Genomic DNA, 18,131 nt, shown 5'->3' with positions numbered 1-18,131 from the left:
ATAACACCCCGTCGATCTACCGGGCCGGGTAGCGCCGGAATCACATGGTACCACTATATTGGAACACCGTTTATAGGATTGTCCATTGAGCATACATCAAAACATTCGAATCATGAGAAGTCATATACGTAAAAAGGCGTAAAACTGCGAGGAAAGGCATGATGATGTACCGGTTTGACATGACAACACTTCTTAGCTTCCAAGCAGACCTGATAAGGATCCATCACTACCGATAATAGACTGTTCCAAGCAAATTTGTCAGTAAACGGAGGCCAGGAGTGAAGACGGGCCACTCACTTCGATGTCTGAAGCGGTAATCGGACATTCGAAGCTTGCACTGTTACTGATTGTGGGACTGACTGTGACACCGAGAATCTATGCGGATGATCTGTCAGATATATACTGCGTCCAGGAAATGTTACGCTTACCTTGAGCTTGAGATAAAGATCATAGTCCACTGTGATATCCTGAATACTTCCGCCTGAAATCCCGCATTTACCTGGTACGCCCAGGATGTCAGCTTCACTGGCGAGTGTTGGAATCCTCCGGAACTTACTGATCAAATCTTTCAGGATTACCTGATTGGGATCCTTGGACAAAGTATAGCTAACCATTAGCTATGCTCAATTTTTTGGAAACTCACTTGAGGGTGAAAGGGAATTTAAATGTAGATTGTGTATATCCCACAAAGTTCAGGTCATATAATGTACCTCCACCAAAGCTGTTGGTATTGTTTCCAGGATACTTGGCTGTAGCCGAGATCTCCTTGAAGTCGGCATTGAACCAATTTGGATTGGCGACACTATTTGCAGTCGATTAGTTTGTTAGCAACGCAGAGAAAGTAGACTGACCTGATACTGAGATCAAAGCTGAGTGTAAGACCGTCGGTGGTCAAATTGACAGGAGATGAGCCTATATTGACACTATTGAGCGCAAAGCTTGGCGGTCGCACATACTGTTGTAAAGCATCAGCTCAATTCGGGAAATTGTTTCACTCACAAGTATAATCGATAATATGATGCTGACCACCAGTATGATAGCAATAGTGAAGCAGCAGCAGCATAGTCTGAGAGACATTCTTACACCACCACCCTAGAATATTCGTCTATCAGTGTAAGGCCTCGTTAAATAAGAGGTTTAGCTTTACCCTTGACCACTGTTTACCCCTTTCATCCTTCCTCCACATCCTTAGGATACCAGTACTTCGGGGAGGCGGACCCATCTCAGCGATCGAACGAGGAGGCTGCCTGACACCCGATCGACCTGGCTGAGCTCGCTGTGTGTTTTCATACTGTTCGTCATCTACAACCTTTTCCGTACTGGAGTGTGCTTGGTAATCCCCTGCAGAGGGGTCTGCGGGATATGAAGGGTACCGAGGTTCCTCTCCATAAGGATTGGAGTCATTACTATAGCCATAGGCTTGAGGTGGGGGTTGCTGTGTATCATGGTCGTTATTATAAAATCCTGATTGACGGTTGTTATAAGGATCCGCGTATGGACTGCCGTATTGATGAGACATGATTGTCCGTTGGCCAGATCGGTATGGGGCGGCAGTCAATGACCGGGAGATTGTATATCGTTGACGGACGAGGAGAGTTATTATATAAGACGGTTGGTGAGATAGCACAGATTGTATGAAAGGTAAGGTGAAGGTGAATGGTCATATACAAAGGTTGAAGGTTATGCTAATTGCTGTGTTTTCTTTTCTTTGATCTGGTGCTACGCGTTATGGGTGTATTACGTAATTATACATAGCCCTGTTCTTTTGTCTTCCTCCATGCTGTTGATTATTATTTGAATTCCTAGTTTGTTGCCGTGCATATTCTGTATCAGCATCAATTTCGGTCGACATGTCTGGTCCACCTGAAGAGGCGAGACGTAATCTTATGCTCGCGAAGCAGCGAGAACGGGAAGCCGTAAGTGTGGTATCTGTTTGCACCAACCGATTTGCGGCAGATCCAGGCTAATCAATCCCAGAATTTCTAGGCAGAACATCAACGCCAAAAGGATGCTTTGATAAAAGTATGTGCGCCACTCTACAGCTGACATCAATACTATACTGATGGATCTTTACTTAGGAAGGCGAAAAAGACCATACGGTCGACCGCTTCATCGGCGTGACTGAGAATCTTGACGAGCGGTTGATCAAGACAACAGTTGGTCTGGTTACCCTTTCAGATTTCCAAAAGACGAAAGATGATTTGGAAGAGAGACAACGCCAGCTAGCAGCGCAAGTGGCTGCCGATAAAGGGTGAGTTATCATTTCCAACGAGCTCGACTGATGCAACTTGTAGGGCTAAAAGTGTTACAAAACCTAAAAAGACAAAGAAAAAGGAAAAATCGAAGCTGTCTTTTGCCGATGCGGAGGAAGAAGAAGGTGATACCGGTGAAAAAAGACCAAGGGAAGATGCAGGTCAGTGGCCTTGTTATCTCGTACGAACCGAGTTACAGAGTTGACAGAAGCAGTAGATGAGAATGGCGAAAGGAAAAAGAAATTCAGCAAGAATCCCGCCGTCGATACATCCTTCCTACCCGATCGTCACCGAGAAGAACGAGAATTAATCGAAAGAGAGGAATTGCGGAAAAAGTGGTTAGCGCAGCAAGAAACAATCAAAGGGGAAACCATCGAGATTACCTATTCATATTGGGATGGCAGTGGTCATCGTAAAAGCGTCGAAGTCAGTCTTTCGTGTAAATGTCGCTCATCGATACTGATATGCCATTTAGTGTATGAAGGGAGACGACATCGGGACGTTTCTGAACAAGTGTCGTCAACAATTCCCGGAGCTTCGTGGTACCAGTGTGGAAAACCTGATGTATATCAAGGTGAGCCTCTTCGTTAGTCCTCGAACCAAGGTATCCATGCTGAACGTTGAAAAACACATCAGGAGGACCTCATAATACCGCATGTAAGTCAATCGATGCCAATCTCGTATTCAGATCTGACCTATGGCATTCAGCATTATACATTCTATGACTTCATAATCAACAAAGCTCGGGGAAAATCCGGTCCCTTGTTCAATTTTGATGTACACGACGATGTCAGATTGTTAGCAGATGCGACAGTTGAGAAGGACGAGGTGAGTCGAAGCCACCTTCGCAAGTGGACCGTTGCTTATTTCCTTGCAGTCTCATGCAGGGAAGGTCGTTGAAAGGTCGTGGTACAATCGATACAAACACGTAAGATTACTAAAAATATCGCTGACAATCGTGAAGCTGACTTGCACACAGATATTCCCTGCATCGAGGTGGGAAGTGTACGATCCAGACAAAGAATATGGTTCTTATGTAAGTCTCTTGATTGTTCTCGAATTGCGACCCAGGTTGACCCCGAGACCTATCACGTAGCGAGTAGCATAGCTTTTGCATGTTGCAGCATATTGTATGCATTGATCATCTATCTATCGATGATTGTATCACGTGACTTTGTATACTTGTTCGGTTTGATTTGCCACCCAACTAAGTTGTTTGCAGCAACAATTTGTAGATGCCCGAAATTGAGATCAAGCTGGCAAAGTGACTTATCATACATATAGGGGCAACATCCTTTGCTCAACTCGACAGGTTATCATATGGTTTTGTCAGGCTTCCGAAATTCGAAGATAGCATTACTAGAACGCCTGTTCGCATTCCGTCCACTTACTATGCCTGTCGCAATTGCTCGATCCCCTTCACCGAATCAGAATATTCGCGACGCCAAACGCCATAAAGCTCAACATGCGCCAGTAGTTAGCGAAGAGGATATGATCAACGCAGCTGAAGGGTCCATCAGGTCTGCGGCGATAGCTAAAAATGATCTCGTGACAGTACAAGATATCCCAAACCGAACAGAGGCGGAGCTCATAGAAGAGCAGATGGCCATGCCCATAGAATATCCCAAAACGTACGAGAACGAGTTGAATTACCGGGAGAAGCTCGTACTGGCTCCCATGGTACGAACGGGCACGCGTGAGCATTAGTCTTCCTTGCATGTTCGAGGCTTCAGCTAATAGCATGTCTCCCAAACACACAGTACCTATGGTTGGTACACAAGCTTATATCACTCACCGCGCTTGCTAACTGCTCGATAGCGATTGTTATCTCTCTATTATGGTGCTGGCTTAGTCTGGTCCCCCGAAGTAGTCGATAAAGCAATCATAGGGGCAGAGAGGACTGTCGATCGTGAGTACAATGAAGATAAGCGGAGCTAATATAGACCAGCTGCTACTGGTGTCATAACTTATCACAAAGGCCAAGGTCCCATTTTCAGCACTCACCCTATCGAAAAACCCTACCGTGAGTATATCTGTTGGACAATGGCAGCTGATCGTTAGTCATCTTCCAAATTGGCTCTTCGAATCCTGAATTGGCGGTCAAAGCTGCGCAAACGGTACAACAGGATGTTTCGGGAATGTAAGCTTAATCGTAGTCATACGTCGGCTCAACAGCTGAAATGGTTTTTTATAGTGACCTAAATTGTGGTTGTCCTAAATCCTTTTCGTGAGTTTGAGAAGATGGGAATTGCGCTCACCATTAGAACTCATTCTGGTATGGGTGCCGCTCTTTTATCAACGCCGGACATACTCCTCAATATCCTTCGTGCTCTCCTCGATTCCATTCCTCTGCCTATCTCATGCAAAATCCGACTTCTTCCCACACAGCCTTCGACCTTATACCTTGTATCCCGCATTATAAGAACGGGGATTCGAAATCTGACTGTACACTGTCGAACTCGAGATATGAGACCTGGGGAGCGAGCACTTTGGGAGCGACTCGCCGACATTGTTGCGTTAGGGAAAAAGCGAGGCTTGCCCGTGATTTGTAATGGGGACGGTGATGGTTGGTCCAACTGGGAAAAGATCAGGACCGAGACAAGTGAGTGCAACTGGGCCCATGGTAAACTCCTCAGCTGATGAAGCACTATAGATGCCGACTCCGTAATGATTGCTCGCGCCGCTGAGCGCAACCCCTCGGTGTTTTTACCCACTGGACCGGTGTGCAATATGACTGAGGTGATACCGAAGCTGCTCGCAATCGCAAAACACACTCAAAACCCCTGGGGAAACACCAAGTTCCTCCTCACTCAGTTCAAGCCATCCCCAGCCCCGATCTCCAACATGTCGAAACAGGAACGAAAGAATGCAGCAGAGATCGTCAGTAAAAGCAAGAGCATAGAGCAAGTGGCCGAAGGCTTCTCAATCCCCCTTGATGGAACAGAGTCTATCTTCAAGGCAGTCATAGAGAAGATTGGGGAGCGACCACAAACGGATACTAACATTTGGGAAGAACGGCATAAAGCTGAAGAGAATGGTGTGATAGTTGAGCATTACTTCCCAGTAGAATCAGAAGCACAAGTAGACGGCTTTGACGTAGGCATCGGACAAGCTACATCCTCTTCTCAGGTGTAGTGTATTACATTCATGCATCATGCTTGTAGTATTGGTATCCATCGACTCCGGCCTTCGAGCCTCGCGTTTCCGTCCCATACTAATCTTTCGCCCGCTTCACGGAGAACACTCTCGTTTTGATGAATTGCGCGGCGCAATGTCTCGACAGGATCCTGCCATCAGCGACGCTCCTCTCAGTTGAAACTCACCAAATAAGGTCGCAGCACTGAACAATCCGTTTCTGATAACTCTGGCAAACGATCCAACCAATTAATACCTCGCTGGAGATGCTTGATGGCATCTTCACGACACTGAGGAACATGGGCGTGTCAGTGACATCGCGCGTAATCACACTATATCGAGGCTTACCGGCGATTGTTTCGCCACTTGAATGAATGCTTGAAAATCCTGAAAGTGTGGCGTGATCCCACAAGTAACCTTCTTACCAGTGGGTAGATATAGGGGTTTCAAACAATGTTTATGTCGTAGCCTGAACTTTGCTTGCGAAAGTGAAGCGTTTGCCTCATATGGGGAGACGAGGAGATAAATCTGATGATTAGCTTCAATGGAAGATTGAGTCTGACTCACAATTGTCATAGCCTTTGTCACTTCCTGCCAAGCCCTGGCCCATATAGACGCTCTTGTCCACGACAGCTTACAATGATCGATTCTTGATCGAGTGACCTGTTCTATCCACCACCAAATTTCTATCTCGTCGCGTTGCGTCATCAACTCTAGATCAAGAGCTGCCAGTTCGGCTTCTAGGAGACAATCCAGTCGTAGAGCATGCAGGACCTTGACTGACTCCGAAAGATCTGCATACTTTGAGAGATATTCTCCCATGGCCGCTCGTTCTCGCCATTTTGACGCAAGTCTTGCAAAGGAACGTCGCTGTCGTGCGCGGTTTGAGAGGAAGGTCGATGCTGTGGCAGAGAGGTACTGCGGGAAATTAACGGCCGGCGTACGTTGTTGCAACTCACGCTAGATATCAAGCGTTTCCAGGCAGCTATTTGTCTGTTGGCGGATGCATCTTGCCCGCAGGAAGCACTTTCGAAGGCCGAGATGGTAGAATCGACCAGGCCACTCTCGGAAAGAAAGGTTGAGAGAACACCTTCGTCGTTCAGGTAGGTGTCGCATTTGAGGAGTTGATTGCATGAGAAGTCGAATTGGGACTGAAGCGCACATCAGCCGAATCACAACTTCTTAGAGCTCACCTTGATCAACGATCTTGATACAGGGTTGTGGAGTACTTGAGACCAGCCGATTCCGCGTAGGAGAAGCTACGAGATCAGCAAACGTCTTATAATCCGCCAACTTACCTCCCATTTCTCCCACGAACCCTGCTCCCGGACGCTTTCAGCGTCAACCAGTCCATCAAGCATAGACCGCATATTCTGCCAGCTCTCTTCCGGTTGGGGCAGATGAAAAGCAGGAAGGGGCATGTTTTGGCGCAGGTAAGAAGGCATTGATGAGTCGAAAGCTGTCAATCCAGTCACAGATGGCTTTTCCACAACGTCGATGCTATTCGCGGCCACTCGCATCACTCGCAGAAGCGAATGACACCAATTCGATGACATGCCTTCATTATCTAGGTAAATTGCCCAATTCTGCTTGTCAGTGCGACATATTCAAGAGTATACTCACCCGTCGACATAATAATCGATTTATGGTTTGTTCACGCCAGTAAGGATCCACTAAATTCGGAGGGTCAATAAGGGTCAGAGCGTATTCAACGTACTTTGGCAGTTATCACTCTCGAGCCATTGCAATGCTTCATTCGCGAGGCTGACAAGATCCCCTGTCGGATCATTCATCCTGACTGGTACGCCATAATGGTCTAACCAGCAATCTTCGCCATCCCGGACGTTGCCCTTGGCCAGTTCCGTATAGACGAGATCTATAGTTTTGCAATATAGTAAGGTGTACGCGCGAAGGACCAGGTAGATGAAATTTGACATTTGGTCGTCGCTTGGATATCTGGACGGGCCAGCAAGGTGCTGAGGATTGTGGTAGAGTAGAGCTGTATAAACGGATTGACACAAAGTTGCGCCACGATACCATGCTATCTGAAACGGCATAAGCTGGCAGCTCGACCAACTTTGTGTCAGTCCACTCACCTCCAGTGATACTAGAGCATCAATTATCCAGCAAAGCCCCTCTGGACAGATGCGAGAATCAGGATCATAACTCGAAGGTGGTCGAGACGGTGATAGCTTGCTTGAACCGCTGTCCATCTTGTGATCCATCATCTATGACACGACGATCAGTGAATCCGTGACATCGGGAAGTCTACATTGGATCTTACTTGTATAGCGTTCATCGCATCGAGCATAGTCAGCTCTGGAGGTTTGACCATACTCCCTGTGGGTAATTCTGCACAGACGACAGATCAGCCAAAACCGCGACTGGATGAAGTTAGCCTGGAGACAGTCATGATCACCAGCTTACCATTACACAAGGAAGTAAAGTATTGGGTGACATCTTGCATGACTGTCTTTTGATTCTTGACCCTACCTGGATGTCAATGAATTGCATGCATGTTGAATTTGCATGATGAGGATGAAGAGATACCGTACAACAATGTCAATACTTCGTCAGTTGTACTCGCAAGATGATAATCGCCTGGGGTCTCCAATGTCATATTACATAATAAATATATATGAGATATCTCACGTGGCCTTTTTTTGGGATAAATACATGAATAAATCAATTCAAGAATAATGAAAGAGTGATGAACGAACAGAGGTTAGTTTTTGGTGAATGCTAACACGCTCACTCCTCTCCACAACCAACAATCCTAACATCCTCTAACATTCCCTGTCATCTTTATTATCCTTTTTATAGCCTCTCGCTTGTCTCATCATTTTACGGCTCGTCTACGCCCATTTAACGAATCCTCGCATCCAGACCTGCATTAAAATATAAAAATGGAGAATCAAGCTACCTTCAAATTGGTCTTGTGTGGTGACGGTGGTACCGTGAGTGGTCATGGCTCTTCACGATCTTTCAAGCAAGCTTCAATGGCTCGCAAGGTGTGACTACAAGATGACGTACGATGGCTAACCTACACTGTCTGTCTTGCAGGGTATGTCTTGACGATCTTCCACCCATACTATGTGCAACTTTACTAACGTGAACGTGACCATCCCATTCCTTCTTATAATACAGGAAAGGTATGTTTGTCAATCCCGCTTCTGCCTCATCTAGAATCCTGCTGACCAAGTAATCACAACTCGTCAGACCACCTTCGTCAAGCGACACTTGACTGGTGAGTCATTGATTCGATCAGCTGGACGCGCTTGCAGCGTCTGTCTCCCCTATAAATTCTAAATGTATGATCAATACTGACAACCACACAGGAGAGTTCGAGAAGAAATATATCGGTAAGTCATTTGCAACTTTCTCTCCTGCTCACGCCCATCTGCTGACCAGACCTCTCCTTCAGCCACTCTCGGTGTTGAAGTTCACCCTCTTACCTTCCACACTAACTTTGGTACCATCTGCTTCAATGTATGGGATACCGCGGGTCAAGAGAAGTTCGGTGGTCTTCGAGACGGATACTACATCCAAGGACAATGTGGTATCATTATGTTCGATGTTACTTCCCGAATTACCTACAAAAACGTTCCTAACTGGCACCGAGATCTCGAAAGAGTTTGTGAAAACATTCCTATCGTCCTCTGTGGTAACAAAGTAGATGTAAAGGTCCGTGATTCTCTCTTTGCTTAATTCCTTCACTTGTTGACACAGCTAACTTCGCTAATTGTAGGAACGAAAAGTCAAAACCGGAAATGTCACCTTCCACCGAAAGAGTGGGTACAATCCCCCTCAAGTTGCTGTATCTTTCTTCCCACATTGAGTCTTGACCCGCTTGTTTACCCCTCGTTATGAAATAACGCCATATCTTGCCTTCCTTGCAAGCGATACTTTGTTGCCTTGTTAACGTTAAAATGTTTTGGTAACTTGTTGCTGACTGGTACAAATTGCGCAGAGAACCTCCAATACTTCGAAATTTCCGCCAAATCTAACGTAAGTGTTCGCTTCCTTGCGACGTATGTTACTCGGATGACTGATTTATCATCTCAAATGTATATCAGTATAACTTCGAGAAACCTTTCTTGTGGCTCGCTAGAAAATTAGTCGGGTAAGCTGCGCATCAAACGCAATGTTGATCTTTCCATGAGCAAAACCGCTTACGCACTGTGTGATCTCAGAAACCAATCTCTCGAGTTCGTTGCCGCTCCTGCCCTCGCCCCTCCCGAAGTCCAAGTCGATCAAGCTCTCATTGCCAAATACGAGGAGGAGCTTAAGCAAGCTGCCAACGCTCCTTTGCCCGACGAGGTATGTCATTGCCGTCATTTGTTGTCTAACCACCTTACCGCGAACCTTGATGGCCTCCTATTCGGCTATACTTTCACGTTTCACTGCCATCACTCAGTGAAATTGCGCTGTTGCTATCTACGCATCTGTCTGGATATCATTAGCACTTTCCTTGGCTCCGGTCTCCGTCGCGATTCTGCATGGCTATGTCCTGTCGTCGCATTCCCCTACTGAGCCTCACATGATCCCTCCCTCGCCTTTTAGCCTTCTAATATCCTTGTGTATCGCACCTAATCTTCTCTTCCTTGCTGCAATCTTTCATTATCTTTCAGGATTATCCTCACTGACGTTATCTCTGATTCACAGGACGATGCCGATCTCTAGGATGTCTCTATTTAAGAACTTCTATCCAGTTTTCGTTAGCATAACATGGGGAATGGTCTGGGATACGGAAAATCCAAGATGTAGAGATGATTTCCATGAATATACATTTGTCCATATTCCGCTTGTAGCCCCTTCGCTTGCATATTGTGGTGATTCCCGTGATTAGACTCTATGATTGCCCAGTTGATCTGCCCTGCCGGCCACACTCCTATCCGAATGTACACAACACAAAAGGCTGAAAGAAAGAGTAGCGACCTATTGGGGGTCACTGTGCTCTTTTAGACTTCGAAGACACGGTTCCCTTCGCAAAACATGCTTTTCGAAGCGGTCTTCGCGTCATCATAGCGGTGGTCCTGAAGACCTCCCCTAGACGGTATCATATGTAAGTTTTCTGACGTGGACCTAATTGGAAAATATGTTTGCTGTTTTTCCTCAGCGGTTTTTTCCTATTTGTCACGACCTCTTTTCGGTTTTCTGAATGCCTTTGTAGCCCTCTAAAACGCTTTTGCCTTCGTCCGGTGGTGTGATCGATCTTTTGGACACGCGCAATATGAGCGATGATAGGAATTGTCTGATTTATTGTGACGAGCCCAATGAAGTCATGTGCTCCATGCATATAGCAGCTATGACTTTGAAGCTTTGCGAAGCTTTGCTTAGAGCTAGCAAGAGGCTAATAGTCTTCCACGCACCTTTGGCATTCAATTCTGCACTTATACATGCTACCTACAGTAGGGTGTCGTAAGTGAAGCTACGCTTGTATGGTGAGATTCTGACCCAATCTAAGTTGCCAACCAGATAAATTCCTGTGCGACTTTGCAACCCTACAGTTTCTTAGGCTTTAGGTATCATGCAGGCTATCGTTGTTGCAGGTTTGTTGAACTCACACTATGCCTCCAAAGATGATAGGTTTCGGTGGCGGTATTTGTTGGGAACTGCCACATTTCGACCATCCATTACTCACCATTTTCAGAAGGGCATATGAATGTCTATGCACAATTATCGGGTCAGTGAGTCCTTGAGGCGTGAGTCATTTTGTTGATCCTTCACACACAGCCACTTTTTGTGCTGTCTTGTAGAGATAAATAATGTCGAAATTGCCTATGCTAAAATCCCACCATACAAGCACAAAAACTTGTTGGACTAACCAGGACACCGTGTTGTGTGACCGTGTCAAACTAGTCACTTGATGCAGGTAAAAAGAGATGTGAATACAAGAGTGAATAACGTTGTTAAGTGTACAGGGATATAATATCCAAATGTGACAATGTGGCAATATATCACAATCCTGACACTCCCCCTTGATCTGATTTCCTCTAAAACCAAGTAAATGTCTGAGTCTTCCTATTGAATCTGGAGGTAACAACATTGTCAATGAATCTGCTAAGTCCTTTTCCGATGGGACGTGTGTAAATGAGATGATGTTATCATTTACTTTCTTTTTGACAAAGTGGTGTTGCATAGATATGTGTTTTGTCTTTTTATGAATCACAGAGATGGCACCAATGTTGTCATTGTAAAGTGGGAATGGATCTTGACCAAGTCCAACTTGAAGGTCTTCAAGTAATAATCTTGACCAAGTTGCTTGTCTTGCTGCATCAGCTGATGCCATATATTCAGCTTCAGTTGTTGATAAGGGTACAATTGGCTGTCTTCTAGATTTCCAGGCAACTACATCACCATGAACTCTGAAGGTGTAACCAGTTGTAGATCTTCTAGTGTATAAATCTTCACCGCAATTTGCACCCACATATCCTAAAGCAACTCTTTTACTTGAGTTTGAACTAAAAGTTAAAGTTAAATCTGAAGTACCTCTAATATATCTGAAGCAATGTTTTGCAGCTTGCCAATGAGAAGTATTCCATTTACTAATATATCTGGATAAGACACTTGCGGCATGAGATAAGTCTGGTCTTGAGATTGTTGAGACATACAATATTGAGCCAAACTGATTGAGGATATGGAAGATGACATGCTTGCTCATGTTCTTCATCTGTTGCAGGAATGGGTTTGAATGTTGGAGGAAGAGGATTCTTTGAAGAATTACAGTGTGACATGTCAAATTGATCTAATGGCGCTTCTCAATAATGTTCTTGAGAGATGTGAAGCTTCTTTTCTTTTCTGACTCTATGTATATTAAATCCAAGGAGATAATTGGTAGGACCAGAGTCAGAACACTCAAACTTGTTGTGTAATTCCTTTTTAAATTTATCTAAGGCTGATCTTAGTCAGCTCTAGTTGGTGTCAGACCTTGTGACATTAGCCAAGTGTCTAATTCTTTGTTGAAACATCTTGGTGATTGTTTAAGTCCATATAGTGATTTTCTAAGTAATAAGATTTTATTTGCAGGAATGTTGCTTCCCTCAGGTGTTTCTAAAGTAGATTGTTTCTTCTAACTCCCCCTTGAGAAAGGCTGCAATAATATCAACTTGGTCACATTCTAAGTCTAAATGGTTGACCAATGACCAAAAAACTCTATGTGAATCTTTATGAGCTACACCAGCATATAATTCATTATAATCTAAACCAGTGATTTGAGCAAAACCTTTAGCAACCCATCTAGCTATATATTTTGACAGTTGACCAGTTTCTCCATCAATTTTTCTGGAGTAAACCCATTTAGCTCTAAGTGTACGCCTTTCATCAGTTTGTTTTGACTTGACCAACGTCATCTATTTTAACCAACTATCTTAGAAGACTCTTAGAATAACTTCTCAGACAAATCTCAGAACAATCCTTGAGATGCATCTAAGAGTAATCTCTGAGACGCATCTCAGAATATCTTCATAAGTTCCATAGCCTTGTAATAGATACTTAATAACTACTCAATGAACCCTGCTTGATTAACTACTTATCATCAATCCATCTTATCTTCTTCCACCCACCACAACTCATCGGATCCATCTGAGTTGGTTATCACTGTCCAACCATATATCACAAGTCCTACAAGGTGAATTCTCAAGCTAGTAAACTTTCACTTTCTTTCCGTCTTGTATACCAAGGGTTTGATCCAGGACGGATTGTAACACAGTCCTACTGAAAACTTCCCATATTTTATATTTGCTCATCTTTGTAACTCATCTTTCATTGCTAAGTTCCATTGTTGCTGATCATTAGATGATAAAGCTCCTTTATAAGTTTAAGGAATTAAAGTTGACATGGCAGCCAAGGCAATAGCAAAGTAACCCCAAGTACCAACATCATCTGTGATAGGTAATGGATCTCTTGATTCTTGAGTGGTGCCATTTTCAATCATTTGTGACATTTTCATGACTTGCTTCAACTAAATCAATAGGATCGGGTGAATTTGAGCAATTTTGAGTTTCAAGTCTTGTCAATACGGAGAAATTGGCAAGGAGAGTTTGGAATTTGACATTGAATTTGATTTGACACCTTTGGCACGTTTGACACCTTGTTTGTTTCTGGTGATAGGGTCAGTGTTGGTATTTTCTCAATTGTTTGAGGTGAATTGCCTGAATTTGTGACCGCTTTTGACATTCTATCTTCTTTGTTAAATACCACATCTCTTGTAATTCTAATCTTCTTATCCTGAATGTCAAATATTATATAGTCAGATGTAATATGATCATTGGCATAACCCATAGGTTTACCTTCTTTGTATCTTGGTTCCAACTTGTTTTTATTTTGGTGATCTCTAAAGTATATTTTCTCACCAAAACTTCCAAGTCTGTCAACCTTGAGCTTCTTTGCCAAACCATCTTTCAAAGGGAATTGCTTTATTGTTACTGTCAAATTAGTAATTAGATGCATGAATAAGAAGTACAAACAAGAGTAAAATACAAGTTGAATTAAATAGTTAAGTGTACAGATTGGACGCGCGTCCAATAGCGGCGTTATCCGCATATGGCAATGTGGCGATAGATCACGATTCCGACAGTTACCAAGTTGGAGCACAATTTCTGGAATATGCTGTATAAATTGCTGCTTCAGCCCAAAATGTTGCTGGAAGACTTGTTTCAGCCAATAAAGTTCTGACACCATTATGTATTGTCAAATGAATTTGCTCTACTCTTCCATTTTGGGGATGAGCACCAGGGGCGACTGTTGTATGTATGATTCCCTAGTCTAAGAAGTTTTGTTATGCCAAATTTGACATGGGTTCTCCCCCTGGATCAGATCTAATCTGTTTGACAGTGAGTTGTAATTGATTTTCTGCCATATTTACATAATCTTTAAGTCCTAAAAACGCTTCTGATTTTGTTTAAGTTGTGTCAAACTTCTAGTGTATCATCATAAACTGTCAAACGATAGCGATCGCCATGTCTAGAAGATGTTCTGGAAGGTCCCCAAAGATCAGTTTAGAGAGTCAGTAGAAGCTTGAAAGGCGCTGCCATTGGTGAAACTACTTGCCTTGAGAGTATAAAGACCATGTCTGAAGGGTGCTGTGGTGCTGTGGCAACAATTTCGTCTGTATTGGTGTTTTAAGTGATCCATTGAAGGAACTGAATGACCAAATTAGAGTTGAGGGAAATTTGTTGACTACAATGAGATTGCAGGCCATTTCTGGGACAATTGAGTAGTTTGTAAGTGCTAATAGACTGCTTATTCCAATGTCACACTGACCAGTAACCTTTAACCTAGCTCCATTTCCTATTCTAACACCTTCAATAAGCGAATTTCGCATGTTTGACACCTTGGAGAAATTGGCACAATTGTTGACCATGTGATGGGAAGCTCCAGAATCGATCATGAAGGTGTCTGAGAGTGTTGTAGGTGCGGTATTTGACTAGCAGATGTGATTGACATTGGACTTTGACCTGTATGTAGCATCTTGTTCGATTCCAGTGTCAAAAACGGAATTTGCGTAGAATTTGCATGGAATAGAGACTTGTGCTTGACCATTGTTACCCTTATTGTTTGGATCATCAGCTCTACAATCGTGGGTAATGTGAGTTAGAAGCTTGGCAAAGAGAACATATTTCAGGAGACTGCATATGACCTGATCCCAAGAAGGCAAAAGAATTGAATTATGCCAAACAGTTGCAGCACATTGGATGACCGCGCTTCTATGAGTGACAGTCAGGCTTTCCAGCAAAGCTATAGATCAGATTGAATGGAGCTCATGGGATTTGTCAGTCATTGTTGGCTGTTATGACCTGACCAACGTCAATCCAGGACGGATCGTAACAGTGGCTGACATTGGCAAGCCAAGGCTTGTCCTTGCTTGACGAGCCCGTTACCTGAAATTTGCTCCAAGAGAACGTTCTTGTGCAAATCCACTGTGTGAATAATGATGCATATGATGCATTGTGGTAATGAACATATGCATCATGGTAATGAGTGAACAAAGGAGAACAGCATAGACAGGTGATCATAGAAATTTGATCACTTGACCTCAAAGCTAAATAAATAACATGCTACAATATAATTTCGCTACAAATGGCCTCGAATGGCGACTTTGGAAAAAAAGTATCTCTTTGGGCATCTCCTCCATTTGCGTGATGTCAGCTACAAGAATGCTATATGCTGAATGAAGGATCTTCTGCAACAAGCTGCCGCATACTTGCTAGACGGGCTTCGAGATCCTGCATGTACCGGAAACAAAGTCAATAAGGCTGTGCATACTCTGCACTGTCCTGAGGTGCTCACAGTTAGATGATCGTTCATTTGGAGACGTCTGATCTCAAAGAAGTTCGACAGCGGGGGCCGCGAGACGTTCAGGTCGGATGGCTTCGTCACATCGGTGGCGCGCTCGAAGACCCAGCTGTCATCGCGTGATAGAGGTGTGGGAGTCTGAGGGTGTCTAACGAATGAATATTGATTGGTGCGATGCCCCGATTTAACGACCCTTCTGGACAGTTGTTTTCTCGCGCTTCGTTGGACACAACCCACTAGTTCGGCGAGAGCTTGACGTTCGGACCGCGGTCTCGATCTCGACCGTGATTTAGCTATCGTCCCTTTCGTCGATGCAGGGATCTTAGCGGTGTTCCTAGCGGGAGTAACGAAGCTTTGCGATATTGAAGACTTTGCGAGTTCCTCACGAAAGGGTTGTACTGAAGGCTCGTCCATCTCGAGAAGATCAGGTGGTATCTCCCATGTCCAGCCGATCCAGCGAGAATGGTGTGGCAGTAGGGGCGTTGGCGGTGGAGAGGCAACAGGCGTAGCAACACTTGAATCGTCCGATGTGATTGTATGCTCAAATAAGTGACTGAACGTGAATTCACTTTGGTTACATGTATCATTGTCGTCGCACGGAGGTAATGAGGATAAATCGATGGGTTGGAGGTGATCGCGCATGTGCATGGTGAAAGCTAATCAGTCAGCTCAGAATCCTAGAACAGACTCACATTGATCCGAACGGTCCCATTTAGTGGCATGGAAGAACGCCAGAGTCTTCAAAACCCCTACGTTGTAGACTCTCCGATCTGGAAGATCAAGTAATCTGCACAGTTAGCGGTCTCCTCGTCTTTATGCGACATACTTCAGCATCACTTCCCGCAGTTCCGAGCTGACAGTTGAAGGCAGATGGATGTTCCCCTGTCGAGGACATATTTAGTTGAACGCCGTGAAATTTACAGAGGTATGACTCACCTGAAATTTGATCAGGAGATTGTAAGTCTGTTGAATCGATGGAGCCCAGAATGGACCTTTTCCCAAGGTCATTTCGTGTAGTGTAGCTCCAAAGCTCCACCAATCCACACTCAGATCATACCCGTGTCGCTGATCTGCAGTTTCGTCATCGGTGGCTTCAGATGCATGCACTAGCGCATCTTCAGCGTACATGAGGATTTCGGGGGCGATGTAATCGGGGGTACCAACTGGCAGCAGACATTGGTTATACGGCAAGAATCGCCGCTGGTCGGTTGATTCATTCGACAACAATGCTGCAGCGGATCCGAAGTCAGTTAGAAGCAGTCGTCCAATGTCGGTCACGAGGAAGTTGTTTGGCTTGATGTCTCTGCGAGGATTATCATGAGCTCATGCCAAAGCTGCGGGATGAGGCAAACCTACCGGTGAACGAAGCCCTGATCATGCACCCACTGAATTGCAGCTATCATTTGTGGTGCCCAAGCTTTGATCTCGGTCTCGCTCATGCGACCAGCGTGTTCCTCATCTTCAGACAAGAAGCAAAGACGATCCCAAAGAGACCCGCATGCTGCGTATGTCGTCACCAAGGACACCGTCTGATCACCTTGGAAGGCGGCGATCAATCGAGGCACCGGTCCGTCCTCCGAGTGGGCAAGAATGTGTATGTGACGTTCAATTGCCAAGGAGATTTGCTAGAGTGATAAGTGATGAGTCAAGGATACTGATTTGGCCGGTAATACGTACAGGACCTGCACGAGTTATCGCATGTTTGCGCATGGTTTTTATGGCGTATATTTGTCCATTCAATCTGCACTCGACAGCGTCCACCTGACTCCGCGGATGAATCAGGCAACGCATGAATATCAAAAGCAGTCAAGCTTACAACGCCAAATTGTCCATCTCCTAGACGGCCAATAATCTCAAAATCTCGCCTACTAAGCCGGAGATTATCGACATGATGAAATACTTTGGATCATTTCGTGTTAGCATAAAGCGGTACAGCTAGAGAAAGAACATACGATCTTGGTCTGCGTGATCAACACGTCCGTTCCACTTCTTTAGCAAGATGACATCGAGTGCGATCGATCGCTTTTGCTGCAAGAGCCGCCGTGTTACAGGGAAGTCATAGCTGGAATGCACATCGGATTCCAACGGGTGCTGCTTGAGTAGATTGGTGAGGAGCAGGTGACGATGAGCGTAGGAGGGAGAAGAAGTCATATAGTCATTGGTAATGAGTCGCAGGTGGGCACTAAAGAATCTGATGGCTTTTGTCTACAACTTCTGAGTCATGAGCTGATCAATGTGTCGTTTTAGATGAATAAATCAACGATGATTGAAGTAGAGGAATGAATGCAATCTTGATTAGCTCTAAAGCTGTATAAATTCATGACATCATCACTTCATTCAAGTAAAACCATGTTGCGCAGAATTACTCGTATTTGTTTCATATTACTAAATCTCCTCCTCCTCCCTCTCCTCAACACATCCCTGGTCAAACTTTTATAAACTTGCTCC

General features: G+C 44.6%; 7 protein-coding genes across 7 annotated transcripts; 2 read left to right on the top strand and 5 right to left on the bottom strand.

Annotated features, from left to right (window-relative positions):
- Window positions 1-192: 192 nt before the first annotated feature.
- Window positions 193-614, bottom strand: I206_107667 (uncharacterized protein; the record flags this gene model as incomplete). The annotated part of the gene is made up of 4 exons (XM_070203570.1): window positions 193-240; window positions 298-375; window positions 429-499; window positions 557-614. The coding sequence occupies 4 exons, from the start codon at window positions 612-614 to the stop codon at window positions 193-195; spliced, it is 255 nt and encodes an 84-aa protein (XP_070059671.1).
- Window positions 615-639: 25 nt separating this feature from the next.
- Window positions 640-1,519, bottom strand: I206_107666 (uncharacterized protein; the record flags this gene model as incomplete). The annotated part of the gene is made up of 4 exons (XM_019157713.2): window positions 640-802; window positions 852-955; window positions 1,000-1,092; window positions 1,148-1,519. The coding sequence occupies 4 exons, from the start codon at window positions 1,517-1,519 to the stop codon at window positions 640-642; spliced, it is 732 nt and encodes a 243-aa protein (XP_019009353.2).
- A 331-nt stretch (window positions 1,520-1,850) lies between these two features.
- I206_107665 (uncharacterized protein) lies at window positions 1,851-5,387 on the top strand (the record flags this gene model as incomplete). The annotated part of the gene is made up of 17 exons (XM_070203569.1): window positions 1,851-1,916; window positions 1,987-2,022; window positions 2,079-2,251; window positions 2,295-2,413; window positions 2,467-2,678; window positions 2,728-2,826; window positions 2,889-2,909; window positions 2,961-3,080; window positions 3,130-3,180; window positions 3,232-3,288; window positions 3,537-3,948; window positions 4,013-4,020; window positions 4,071-4,161; window positions 4,314-4,392; window positions 4,447-4,479; window positions 4,676-4,854; window positions 4,906-5,387. The coding sequence occupies 17 exons, from the start codon at window positions 1,851-1,853 to the stop codon at window positions 5,385-5,387; spliced, it is 2,238 nt and encodes a 745-aa protein (XP_070059670.1).
- Window positions 5,388-5,560: 173 nt separating this feature from the next.
- I206_107664 (uncharacterized protein) lies at window positions 5,561-7,854 on the bottom strand (the record flags this gene model as incomplete). The annotated part of the gene is made up of 10 exons (XM_070203568.1): window positions 5,561-5,677; window positions 5,736-6,127; window positions 6,190-6,289; window positions 6,347-6,538; window positions 6,686-6,868; window positions 7,011-7,060; window positions 7,105-7,432; window positions 7,484-7,615; window positions 7,672-7,739; window positions 7,815-7,854. The coding sequence occupies 10 exons, from the start codon at window positions 7,852-7,854 to the stop codon at window positions 5,561-5,563; spliced, it is 1,602 nt and encodes a 533-aa protein (XP_070059669.1).
- A 439-nt stretch (window positions 7,855-8,293) lies between these two features.
- On the top strand, window positions 8,294-10,070 carry I206_107663 (GTP-binding nuclear protein GSP1/Ran; the record flags this gene model as incomplete). Its single annotated transcript, XM_070203567.1, has 9 exons — window positions 8,294-8,344; window positions 8,607-8,634; window positions 8,726-8,749; window positions 8,812-9,071; window positions 9,136-9,178; window positions 9,358-9,395; window positions 9,464-9,510; window positions 9,581-9,707; window positions 10,053-10,070. 9 exons carry the CDS (start codon window positions 8,294-8,296, stop codon window positions 10,068-10,070), a joined length of 636 nt encoding a protein of 211 aa, XP_070059668.1.
- A 5,477-nt stretch (window positions 10,071-15,547) lies between these two features.
- Window positions 15,548-16,331, bottom strand: I206_107662 (uncharacterized protein; the record flags this gene model as incomplete). Its single annotated transcript, XM_019157708.1, has 2 exons — window positions 15,548-15,613; window positions 15,678-16,331. 2 exons carry the CDS (start codon window positions 16,329-16,331, stop codon window positions 15,548-15,550), a joined length of 720 nt encoding a protein of 239 aa, XP_019009348.1.
- A 165-nt stretch (window positions 16,332-16,496) lies between these two features.
- On the bottom strand, window positions 16,497-17,834 carry I206_107661 (uncharacterized protein; the record flags this gene model as incomplete). The annotated part of the gene is made up of 6 exons (XM_019157707.1): window positions 16,497-16,565; window positions 16,620-16,986; window positions 17,040-17,308; window positions 17,361-17,444; window positions 17,500-17,582; window positions 17,636-17,834. 6 exons carry the CDS (start codon window positions 17,832-17,834, stop codon window positions 16,497-16,499), a joined length of 1,071 nt encoding a protein of 356 aa, XP_019009347.1.
- Between the last annotated feature and the right edge of the window lie 297 nt (window positions 17,835-18,131).

Source organism: Kwoniella pini, chromosome 11 (assembly GCF_000512605.2).
Source record: "Kwoniella pini CBS 10737 chromosome 11, complete sequence".
NCBI lineage: Eukaryota > Fungi > Basidiomycota > Tremellomycetes > Tremellales > Cryptococcaceae > Kwoniella > Kwoniella pini.
This window is presented reverse-complemented; position numbering and strand designations above follow the sequence as displayed.